The sequence below is a fragment of the Eufriesea mexicana genome, unplaced genomic scaffold (genome assembly GCF_001483705.2).
Source record: "Eufriesea mexicana isolate 0111107269 unplaced genomic scaffold, ASM148370v2 scaffold507, whole genome shotgun sequence".
Taxonomy (NCBI): Eukaryota; Metazoa; Arthropoda; class Insecta; order Hymenoptera; family Apidae; genus Eufriesea; species Eufriesea mexicana.
This window is the reverse complement of record NW_016908664.1, coordinates 460,714-473,762: the sequence shown is the minus strand read 5'-3', so window position 1 is coordinate 473,762 and position 13,049 is coordinate 460,714. Positions and strand designations below refer to the sequence as shown.

Sequence of the window (13,049 nt, the reverse complement as noted above, 5' to 3'; positions counted from 1 at the left end):
ACGAAGCACTTGGAGCTTCGTGTCTCACGACTGACTTTCGTTTGCTCATCGTTAGCACTACTTTTCGAGACTACCGTGTTCGGTTTACATAGGAGACGTAGCGGAGGGCTCTAATGGAGGGCAAAGTCGAGGCAGCAGCAGCCATTTATCGCTAGCCTTTCTTGCTTAGCGCGTTTAGCACCCGGATCAACTGACCGCATAATCATCGTCGTATGAACTGGAATAATGACTGGACGCGTACTATGCTAAATGAATTAGTGCTGCGCGTTTCTTCCTCGTGTTTCGCTCTTTTCTTTTCCCATTTATTCCTCTCTTCCCGTTGCTCTCGTTAGGCGCAGGCGTACAAATGCCACTGTGTTTAAGCACGTTGCCACACGTTTATCGATTTCGCGCTAGTTTTGAGACCCTCGTGTCTGTGGAGCATTGTCACCGTACCCCTATGCAACCTTTGGCCTTCGAGCAAGCCTCTGTCTATCTATATCGTATGCACATCTGCGTAGATCACGGGAAATTTATCGAGAAGAAAATAGGAGGCTTGGCGTTTGTCGTGGTTCGAGATACGAGAGAGATTATGGGACCGGGAATTTAAGAAAGCACCGACATACGGGCAATTATCAGGGAACATATTTTAAATGTCAGCGCGGCACAGCTCGCCGGTGCAAGTTGCATAAGTCGTTTGCAATTTTATCGCCTCACAGACGAATAATACGTGGCATTGAGATACGAGGTGTTCGGCGGTGTGCTTCATTAGCGATCGAAGAGAAATGACGATGTTAATAAGCGTGAAACTGGGCCATACGCTGATGCAACCATCCCTTGATTCTTGATCGTGAATGTTTGATTACGAGCCCCGCTTGACAGTGGAAGCGATCTTCCAAGTGCGGGTACTTTGAGGAATTTTTCCGGGACAATTTGAGATTTTAAGTGAGCTAGTGTCTAGTTTCCCATCGTTTATATAGAAATTAAACCTGGATTATCAGGATCATCGGGAGTATATTATATGTATACGAGGATCGAAGAAATAAATTACAAAGGATTAATATAAAATGTAATAAAATTTTCTAACCAACCAAATATACAAAAGAATTAATTTTCCCACGAAGAATCAAAATTTGTGGAATAAAATCGAAAATTATTAAGTGGATGGAAAAATAAATAATTCCAAGACAATTCGATATTTCGAATGAGTTATTGTCCGGTTTTCTATCGGTTATATAGAAATTAAACCTGGATTATCAGGGATTATCATCATCGGGACTATATTATATTTATACAAGGATCGAAGAGATATTAAAACGATGTATTGCAGAAATCTGCATTGCAGGAACAAAGAGATAAATTACAAAGGATTAATATAAAGCCTAATACAATTTTCTAAAATTCAAGTATAAAAAGATATTAATTTTCTGATAAAGAATAAAGTCGAAAATCATTAAATGGTTGAAAAAATAAATAATTCCAAGACAATTCGATATTTCGAATGAACTACTGTCTGATTTTCTATCAGTTATATAGAGATTAAATCTGGATTATCAGGGGTCGTCATCATGGGGAATATATTATACTTAACAAGGATCGAAGAAGATATTAAAACGATATATCGTAGAAATCTGCATCACGGGAGCGAAGAAATAAATTAGAAAATATTATTATGAAGGCCAATAAAATTTTCTTACCAATCAAATATAAAAAGAAATTAATTTTCTCCCAAAGAATAAAAATTTCGCGGAATAAAGTGGAAAATCATTAAAAGGTTGCAAAAATGAATAATCGTTTAAAAAAAATCACTGGCCGTGCTAAGAAAGGGGGGAACTATCGGAATCTGCTTGCAACCCTAATCAGATCATCAAATAGACCTGCAACCCCCGCCCCAAAAACAAGCGGTTTCATCGAAGGATCAAGGTAATAACCCACGCGTGGTATCGCATCCCGATAATTTATTCGCGATGAGGAGAAAAGGTCTCGCGCAGCACGTCGAAGGATCTTCGCGGCACGTCCCGGCCCAATTACGAGTTACCAATCATCGCGCACTCGTCCGCTTCAATCTGGCCCATCGTCGGGGCCCCCGTGCACTTTTATTGCCCGGCGGTTTATCGCGCGTACGCATCTCTACGTACACATCTCGGCGCGCGAGTGTGCCGGTGCACACGTTGCTCTTATCATAACGAATGTGCGTGTCGGTTCGGGGATTAATCGATTTAACACGATTCCCCGAAGCGGCGACGGATGTGTTAACGAGCGGCGCTGCGCGAGATAACATCGCGGACACGGTTCCGTCGCCGCTCACCGAATTATAATTGGTCCGTAATTAATGACACTGTTCGATTATTGACAGGTGGAGCAATGCCGGACTGAACGTGAGCGGCGCGAATTACGCGCGCGTTGCACGGCCGCGCCCCTTTTTTTCAGGCTCCGCTTATTTTCAGACTTAATTACCTGCGATGTTACGGCATAATCAGCGATCGGCCCCCGGGCTTCTCCCGGGGTGAAACGCTATCGATCCCTGCAGATATCGCGTACACCGGCGTGGCCACGAGGATCGGCTATCGGCTACCTGGCCCCGCCATTTTCGCCCATCCGAATTATTCGCGAAATTATCTGCCTGGAACGCGCGATCCGAAGAAATTGCCGGTGAAAGGAATCCCGTGGTATCCGCCGTTTATGCGTTCAATTTGACGATTTAATTGCACCATCTTCCTCGGCCCTCTTCCTGCATTCGTTTCGCCGCGGATTCGTCGCTCTTTAAGGGCGGATGTAACGGGGAAGGGACCTTTTGAATGGGCAAAACCGAGGTGTCGGTGACGCGTGGATCATTGATCGCGATGCTTCGAGGGTCTGGGTTAGGGTTGACGCTGTCGGTGTCGTTGCACGTCACTCGTTGGGGGTTTGCTTTCCGATGCGAAGTGCGCTCGAATTCTTGGAAATTTTTTGAAATTTTTGTATCATCAATATTCGCAAATTTTACCGAATTAGATAAATTATAAACCGGTTGAAATTTGAAATATCTATCAGAAAAATGGGGGGAGACGGTGAATAATTTTTCTCCATGCTTTAATATTCCTATTTCCAAATTCTATAACTTGAACCTAAATTTTTATACCGCCTTTCTCAAATCCTGTCAAATTGTATTACTTACGTATCAGTTTGTCTCGTCATTTTTGTTTTATTTCCAAATTCCGTAATTATCTTTCGAACTTAAATTTTTATACTACCTTTCTCAAACTTTATCAAACCATATTACCTGCCTGTATTAGTTGCCTGTTTAATTTTTCTAGTCAACTCTAAAAGGTTTAAAATAAAAGAGAAGTAGATAATGTGAAAAATTGTGGACGTGAAATTATACATAAAAATTTGCGGCGAGAATCGAGTGAGTCTCGGGAATTCGAGGAATGACGTACACGTTACTGGTATATTGTTCGTATCATAATACTTATTATTCACTAATGATACTTGTCCATGGCTTGTCGTTCATAAAAATGCTCGAGTGTGGATTTTCCAGTTTGATTCGCAACGCGTGCGCGCGTGTACATGTGTAGTGTATACGTGTGTGAAAGGGTCGATCGATCGATCGATACAAATGGTTCGAATGTGTGTACGGTGGACTTGAAACGTTCGCAAGTAAAAGTTAATTACGAAGAGACGAGGACGGGAGTATTGATACGACCGTGTATGTATATATATATTTTATCGTCTTGGTATCAAACCGAGGAGAGAAAGACGTGAAATCAACGTGAATGTATATATACAACGTCGCAACGTTACAATGCCTTTCGATAATAACAGTTAAAAAACCTATTTTTAATCGATATAATAGTTTAACAAACACAGCCTCGCGGTTCGTGAAAACTTAATCGATTTATTCAACGGAAGATCGTTTGATCGAACGAGTTCCGAACGTGTTCCTTTTTATCATTCTTCTCCACTCGTCTTCCTTATCCTTCTTCTTCTTTTTCTTCTTCGTTTCTATTTTTTCTTCATTTTTTCTACCTTTTTTCTCATTTTTTTTTGGCTTTTTTCATTGATGCGTTCTCATCACGACGTACTTAAAATACGTTAACATATCCTCTACTAATACGATTTTCGAAGAGTTTAAAATACTTCCGCGATGCGAGCTGGCTACTGTGAAAAGGAAGGAGACACGCTCACGATTACCACTACGTTCAGCGACCGCTATTATCTAAAATACTTCTCACCCCCTGCAGTCGAAACGTACGCTTTTGATTCTCGTTTGCTCCTAATTTACCCGTCTAATTAAACCTATACCCGGCACGTCAAAAGAACAACTACCGCCTCGTATCACAGATCAGTGAAAGGAAGAAAATTTGGCTAGCTTTTTCATCATCTTCGGCGTCGAAGATTCATACCCGATAGAGGCAGAAGAATAGCGAGGAAGCTTAAGAACATGTTAGGTTAAAAATTCCAAGTCGATCAGTCTTTGAACATCATCGATTAAAGACCCTGTGACAAAATTTCGACCCTCCAGTCTCGGCAGGGTTTCAACTGCTCGGGGGGTTGGCGCGCTAATTCCCGCGTTCGGTGGACAAAGGACACGAATCAACCGTTCGCTTATCGAGTACTCGTGGAATTCTCATCGACGATCACGACACAGGAGACGGAGAAACAGCGAAAAGAAGAACGGAGGAGGAAAGAAAGAGGGGAAGAACCTGGGACGAACTCCTAAACACCCCTATCAGCTCACACCGCGACGAATAAGTGAGGAATAATGACTGAACCCCATGGTAAAACCGGGTTACACCGAGACTTGGCAAATGGAAAAAGATTGATTCATTGAAAAAAGCGCGATACACGTCTTACAATGCGCATCGACGAGGGACAACGATTATAATCCTATCGTATATGGTGTATACTCGCCTAAAATCGATTGATATCGGTATTAATGACCTCAGTAAATTCCGTCAATAATATCACAACACAATGAATCCCGCGTTCGTTCACTTGATCTCGTACGCGTCCAGGTTGCCCTTGCGCCTCCTGTAGACGGCCGGCTGCTGATCGTTCGTTTGATTCTCCAGGACGATCGAGCGTTTCACGTTAGCCCGATACTCGTCCTCGTACGCGTGAAGATACAAGTTCTTTAAAAAGATTTGATTATCCAGCTCAGACGGTGGCAGGAATCGTTTGGCACGGCTCTGCTGCTGGGCCTCTAGCTCCTTGAACGTGAACAGCCTGGTCTTCTCGTCGTCGTAGGCCCTGAACCTCTTCGAGGCCCTCTGCTTCTCGCTTCTCCACGACGACGATACGACGTTGTTGGCGCTCTTCTTGTTGGCCATCCGCATGTCGTTCAGGGACAGCAGCCTCCTCTTCTGACGCGGAGGACCACCGTCCTCGGACGCGTTTCGTATTCGCTTGCTGCGGTGCTTTGGCACTCCTTCTTTGGCCGGTATCTCGTTGTCCAGCACCGAGGACTCGTTACTGGCCATCGTCGAAGATCGATTATCGCGCGACTCGATCTCCCTCGGCGTCGCCAGCGTCGTTGTCGTGTCGTTGCTCGTCCACGCGCTGGACGTCGTCGCCGTGCTGCTGTCATGGCTGTTGTCATGGTTGCTGTCATTGCTGCTCACGGCCGCGACCGAGCTCGTGGAAGAGGAAGACGCGGTCGTCGACGCTTCCGTCAGCGTCGGGTCCTCCGTGCTGTTCAGTTTAGCCTCTATGATATGTTTGAAGAACGCGTACATCTCGCCCACGGTGAACGTGGTGCCATTTCGCACGGTGAACTTGTCGATCTTCATGTTCTTGATCAGCTCCTCGGTAGCGTTGCGAGCCTCCAGCATAGACAGCTTCTCGGTCACGTAACTGTTCACGAACTCGTAGAATCCTTTGTAATAATTTTTGCGATGTTTCTTCTTATCCTTCGACTTCTTCCCCTTCTCACCACCGTGAGCCTGACCCTTCTTCTTCGAGTCCTTCCTGTTCTGCTTCTCGTTCCAGCGCATCGATTTGTTGTAGAACCGCATTATCCGCTCGAATTCTCGCTTCAGTTTGATGAATTCCCTCTGGTTCCGAATCTCGAACTCGGACCGACTTCTGCCGGAATTGTTCCGCCGGGATTCCGACAGGTCCACGTGGAAGAAGTTCTTGCTCATGGCATTCAGAAGGTCGTGCATGCTGCCGTTGGTAGCATTGTTCGACTGTCTCGCGTCGATGCGTTGCAGCTTCCGATAGACGATTTTCAGAAAGTCTATCATCTTCTCTTCGCGAAGACGCGACCTGTTCCCGTGACCCGAGTGCTTCTTCCACGACAGAGCCTCTGTGCCGTTGTCGTGACGGCTCGAGTTCGAGCTCTTTGCGTCGAACTTGTGTTTCGCGTGCTCCTTGCCCTTGTTCATCTCTAGGTGCAGCAGCTTCTTGCCGATCTTGCGGAAGAACTCGATGAATTTCCTGCAAATAGATTTAATTCGACTTCCACAGATACGGTAATGCCTGCTAGGTCGTACTTCGAAATTATCGTACTTTCCAACTCGGAAATCTCCAATCTTGCCGTTCTATCGTGTCGCAAACTCTAATGTCGTTAATTACTCGATATTCTAGGAAACTCAGATAAGCGAGGAAATTTGGATATTTTAAATCGCGAACTAAATTAATTAGGACATGTCTGTTAGAGATCTGGCTTACTTTCGTTAGCCAATGCTCCGGAAATATTCCCAACTCACCTGTAATTCATAGTCAAGTTCTCCTCGTTCACGGATCTTCGACGTCTGCTCCATCTGAGCCTAGGATGCCGTCCAGGGATGCACTTCGGCAGCTCTTTGGGGCTCCAGTTACCCCCGATGCAAGTGGCCCCTGTGGGTCCATCGTCCAACACGTACCCCTTCTCGCAGTCGTACATGATCTGCTTGTTATTCACCACCTTCTTCACGTACGGTCTGTAATCGTAGACACCCATGTTCCCCATCAGGTAGATCTTCCCGTTTTCGATGGAGCCGGGAAAAGGACAGAAGATTTGGTTGCAGTGCGGAATATCCCCGATCCAAGTGCCGTACTGACACTCCATCGACTTGGAGTTGTTCAATGGCCCACCGCCGACCAGCTCAAAGCCATCCTTACACATGAATATCGCCTTCATCCCGTGATCGGTCTTCGGCGCTATCACTATTCCATTTTTCGGCGCCTTGGGCATCTGCTTACACCTGGCCGGTGAGCAACTGGGTACTATGGACCACGTGCCGTTATTGCAAACAACCGGTGTGCTGTTCGCCGCGAATTCGTAATTCTCCTCGCAGAACACCAGCAATCTCTCCCCGTGCTCCACCACGGTCACGTTGTTGATGTGATCCCTATTGTGAGTGGCGATCGTGATGTTACCGTTCTCTATCTGCGGCACCACGCAAGGAGCCAGACACTGGGGCAACGGGTAACGCCATTTTCCGTCGATCTGACAGACAGACGAGGTATTTCCCTCGAGCTTCATGTGGTCGTTACAGCGGAAGATTATGCTGGCTCCCAGGCCGGTATCTGTTGGAATTAGCGTTTGAAAAAGTCAGCGAAGATTATGACTTGGTCCATTTCGAGAAAATTCACCAGAGCTTTACTCCTCTGATATTTCCCTGGGAATTTTACATCGTTCTAAGGTGGAAGAAATATATGGGAAATTATAAAATTCACAATTTTAGCCAATGTTAGCTTCACAGGAACGGATAAAAGTAAGCAACGAAGATCAGGAAACTCGCTATTCTCTTGCTAAAAAGAGGTTAACCCTTTGCACTCGATGATCTTTTGGCTAAAGAAGAGCAGGAGTTCAAAGATTTTCTGTCATAAAGCTGATGATATTTTTTCCAGCAGTAAATAAGAAATTGTATAACAATTAACACGTAGAACTATTTGATTTCCATACCATGCACAGTGTTATATTATCTTAAATTTCACATATTAATTAATATCGATCTTGGAAATTTTATAAAATGGCGGCTGAAGCGTGCCTCTCGAGTGCAAAGGGTTAATGTACACTAAACAGGTAGATCCTTAGAGCAGGTAATTATTCAATTTCTCAATGAATTTCATTCTGTACCTATTCAATTCACGAATGAATAACTTTAAAAAAGGCCTTTACGGAATGGATTTAAAAATATATCGGCTCAATTATCCCTTTTAATGCCGGACGACGATATATCTTTGCTTGTGCGATGGCGCCTTATATATGATTCATATATAAAATGATCATCCTAGAAATTCTATACAATTAACATGATCAGTGAATAGATTAATGCAATGGCGATAGCGCTGTCTCGAAGGCTATACTCAGCAATATAATGTCAATTGTCGATATAGGTAGCGGTGATCTTCAGCGATGATCTCGAAATAAATTTATAAAATGTATAAACGGTCTAATTTCATTGCAAAAGAATTTGAAAAATTGTCTTTGGGTTTAACTTCCTGTTATATTCCATGCTGATAGGTGCCAAGCCTCTGTATACGCTGAAGCAATAACATAGAACCTCGACATGGGGTAATTTCTTGGAACCGTAATTGCAATATTTTATCAAATATAAATATAATTACGTGATCTATATATACAAATATCGTTTGTAGAAGAGAAACCTGTTTCTATATATTTCGCGTAATTTTCAATAAATATTGAAATACAATTGGCACTACATTATCCCCCCTTTCTTCCGTAATACACTGCATTTTGAATTTTTTAAATATCATTCTCAGTTTGATTTTTACGAGTTTTTCCCCAAACCTTAGCAAATTCGTCAAATCCGTTCGATTATCTTCGCTAGGCACTAAAAGGGTTAAACCGTCGTGAAGACAGGATCTTCTGTGTGAAATTCTCAGCAGATTGTTCCGGTTCTTAACTGCTTGAGTGCCAAGCGGCGATTTTGCGCTTCTTCTATTTCGCGTGAGAAGTGTCAGCGATCTAGGCTGCCAAACCTCCAATCGCGACACGTTTTAGAACGATGTCGGAACAACACTGAATCGAAGGAATTACAACTTATGAGCAGAAAACAGTTTAATAGCGATTCTTGGCATTTCTGATCGGGAAATAAAACAAGCGCAAAAGCGCTCCTTGACACTTTTGGACAGGGAAACAGCAAGGATTTGTGTCACTAGAACGGTTAACACATTGCGTACAGGTGACGAGATATCTCGTGTTTAGCAAGCCGAACATTGTGAATGTACGAGATATCTCGTTTTCAGGTTTCTTCGACTCAATCGATGATTTAACCCTTTGCACTCGAGAGATGTCTCTAGGTCGCCATTTGATAAAATTTCGAAGCTCGATATTAATTAATATACCAAATTTAAAATAATGTAACAGTGTGCGAGCTATCGAAATTGAATAATTCTATGTATTAATTATTATACGATTTCTTATTTACTGCTCAAAAAATATCACCAGCCTTATGGAAACAAATTTTTCAACTCGTACCCCTCTTTAGCCAAAAAATCGTAGAGCGCAAAGGGTTAAGAAATTAAAAATAGATTTTCTTGTTACGTTACCAGGATAACGAAGTCTCGCGTATTCATATTCCAATACTAATTATGCGAATATGATACCAAATGCGAATTAAAGAAGGGCATATATGCATCGTATGAAGTGTTTCTGGATCGTCGAAAAAGGTGTGGGTCCTGGAAGCGCGTTGCTCGAACAGAGTGCCGTATGCAATGTGTTCTCGTGAACCTCGGCTATCGTTTATTCTCGTAACGTCAGGCTTATTAATAAACGCGTGGAAGAATTTGCTCGTGCAGCTTGTCCATCGCGCGACTCACCCAACTCGATATTCTCAATCCAACCGTTGTACAGGACACCAGGTGAACCGCAATTAATCTCCTGGCAGGTAGGTGTCTTTCCGGTCCATTTTCTATCTGCCCCGCAACGTCTGGTCGTCGCGCCGACCACCGTGTACCCGTACTTGCATTCGTACGACACGATGGAATTGTATGCATACGAGGTGTACACTGCGTTCCCGTTCACTGGATTCTCCGGTTGCGGGCATTGCACCGTTTTAACCTGAACAGAAAACGTTTCCTGGTTCGGGACGCGGGGCATACATCACACGCGTATCACGTCTCTCGCGGAAGAATGGGAAGATAAAGAAGAAGGAGGGCAGAGAAGGCGACGAAACGCTTAAGTGTCGTTGAAGCCGCTTACTTGCACGCACTGCGGCGACTCTTTCGGGGTCCATGTGCCGTTAGACAAGCACAGCTTCTCCGCTTTGCCCACTAATTCGTAGCCATCCGCGCAGTGATGCGACACGCGGCAGTTGTACGTGTAACACTCGCCTTGAACAGAGAGCAGGTGGGATCTCGTGAGATAATTTCCCCTCACATTTCCCGGGTGATAATAGCGTGGAAAGAGAGTAAGAAGATTCGGAGGGCTACCTAGGTTTCGATCGGGTCCTCTAAGAGGAGAATATTCGGAGCGGTACACGTTGAAAATTTGAGGATTACTTCTGTCTCCTTCTCACGGAGAAACCGATTACCCCTTTGCACTATAGTAACGAGTTCAACTCGTTATTTATTTTTCACGAAGAATCTTGTGATCGTAAACTACGCTAATCGCGCGTTTTAATGGGTATTAAATTCGAAGAATTTCTGAAATTTTTATTCAATTTCATCGTGGATGGAATGGTTATATAATAGTTAATTAGAATTAGGTACTACCCGAGTATATAATTTTTCGGAATTAAATCGTAGTGCAAGGGGTTAATCTCCACCGATCTTCGTCGACGTCGCGTAAACAGGGACTCTTCGAGATTCGGCTATTGTTCGAGGAAAGGCGATAAACGGTCCGCTATTGGTAGAAGAAAAGTGAAAGAAAAGGTACGTACCGGCGTGCCAGCCGTTGGCGATATCCGCGGGAGCTCCACAGGACTGCGGTTCGCAGGTGATGTCAGGCCCGAACCAGCTAACAACGCCTTCCATCAGTAGGCACCTCGCCTTTCTGATGCCGGTAGTCATGTAACCGTGGTTGCAAAAGTACTGGACGTCGCTACCCAAGTCGAAGGTCGTCTGTTCGACGAGCGCGTTGTGTCGCGCGTTTTTCACCTTTGGCGGCTGAGAACAGAAGGAGCTGGGGTCCTTCTTACAGGAAGGCGTCGTGCCGGTCCATTGACCGTCGGCCCTGCACGTTCTGTCGGTGAGGCCGACGGTAAAGTAATCAGGATCACAGGTGTAATGCGCTCGATCGCCGAAAAATCTTCCAGTCACTGTCAACACGCCGTGGTCGATCTCGCTGAGAGCCAGGCATTCTCTCTCAGGCTTGATGCAAGACATCCCGCAAATACCGTCGCATCTGCACTTCTTCTTCTTGCTCTTGCAATCCTCGTCGGCGGAACACTTTCGCAGACACTTCTGGCCGAGCAAATGCGCCTGTTCCTCGTCCCGGGGGCATACAACCGACGGGGAATTCCGTGGGTTCTTGTATATGCGTCCGTCATCGTCCACCTCCGGCCGCGTCTGATAGGTCTGGTCGTCGGAGTCCTCGTCGTCCTCGTCTTCCTCGTCGTTCGAATCATCGTCGTCGTCGTCGTCGTCGTCGTCGGCGACAGCCTGTTGACCGAGTCGCGCCTCGGACGCGAGGAAAAATATGCACAGTAGCAGCAGATGCAGGAGAAGGAACCCACCGGGTCTCATCTTATCGAGCGTCTGTCGAGTCTGTCTGGTCGGTTACACGGACACACGGTTCACCCGTTAACACCGTCAAGGGACGCGGCGTCGCGTTTATAAGAGGACAACGCGTGTGCGACAGAGCCGATGCAACGATTTATAAACCGGAGCCACAAATTGAGAAACGTTTCACCAGAGATAATCACCAGACGCGGTGGTCCATTGAACGGTCCTCCGTTCCGGAAGCTCCGCTTAAAGTACCAGTCTCATCCCGAGGCACCGCGGCACGAGGACGACGTCGTTTCTCTCGCGACCGTGACTATTAATCGAGTCTGCCTCTTCGGCGTCCAGGAGGATTAGGACGGTGTCTCTCTCTCCGTCTCGCTCGCCGCCTCTCTGTTCCCCTAACTCCGTGGCAATTTTTTTCTTTATTGTGCGGACTGCGGCCCCGTGCTGCCGGGAATTCGCGGATACTCGCGCATCTCTGCACGCGCATTCAGCCTGTTCAATACATCTCCTCACTCGTGCAGCTTCCAGCAGATGGCGAGGGACAGGGGAAAAGCCTCGGAGTTGCGCAGAAACGCGCCGTACCCCTCCTTCCATCTCCTACTCTCCCCGACCACCCCCTTTGGTCGCGTTCTACACGCTGTAAGGGGGTGGATTCGATACGGTTTTATACACGGTAACAATCGGAAACATGATTCATTCGCGGCGCGTCTGCAAGCGTATCGAATATGCTCCTCTGATCCAGACAAATCTCCTTTCCTCCGGTGTCTGCACCGGTTCTCTTCGCCCGTAACGGCTTTCTGCCAACGTGGCAGTCAAGAAGGTGTCAACTTAGCCGTAGTTCCGCTATTTTCCCTAGTTGCAACGTCGAAGAGAAATATTTATCGAGAAGCTTCTATCGAGCTCCACCTCGGAGACTGTTGTATCACGGGTTTATGTAAATTCCGTTTGAACAGGGGAAGAATGACGGAGTTAGGGAAACATCGTTTTCCTACAGCCTCGCGTCAGACATGCACCTTGCGTGTACCACGAGCATCGTTTGCCGAACAAATTTCTTTTCTTTCTCCGGGGTAGAGTTGCCAGGATAACGCGTGTTTCCCTATATTACCCCAGCTTCGTCTCCGTGGAAAGTTCCCGATGTGAAACAAGCCTGGCAGCAATTCCAGACCGCTCGCAGGGCACACCGTTCTGCTACTATTTTAAGCAGTCACCGAGGTCTCCGTCGTTCCTCGATTACGTACGTTTTCGCGTTGCTCTCGCGGGAACGTTACCCTTTCGCAACGCGAAGCAGAGTCCGGCGAGAAAACGCCGAGCTGAGCCGTTAACGCGTCGAGTCACGAAAGCAAGCAACACCTGCAGCCACTTTCTAGCCAGTTAACGCGTTACCGAGAGATCCAGTCGACTAGCACGGAACTGGGCTCTTCTCAGAGTCGGAAGAACCGTCGATGACGATCGAGGGAACCTGGTCAGAC

At 45.9% G+C, this 13,049-nt stretch overlaps 1 protein-coding gene across 1 annotated transcript; it reads right to left on the bottom strand.

Annotated features, from left to right (window-relative positions):
* Window positions 1-3,955: 3,955 nt before the first annotated feature.
* Hasp (Hig-anchoring scaffold protein) lies at window positions 3,956-12,088 on the bottom strand. Its single transcript, XM_017897534.1, has 5 exons — window positions 10,794-12,088; window positions 10,115-10,245; window positions 9,733-9,973; window positions 6,672-7,473; window positions 3,956-6,399 (listed from the first exon to the last, which is right to left on the bottom strand). The coding sequence occupies exons 1-5, from the start codon at window positions 11,596-11,598 to the stop codon at window positions 4,953-4,955; spliced, it is 3,426 nt and encodes a 1,141-aa protein (XP_017753023.1). The 5' UTR covers window positions 11,599-12,088; the 3' UTR covers window positions 3,956-4,952.
* Between the last annotated feature and the right edge of the window lie 961 nt (window positions 12,089-13,049).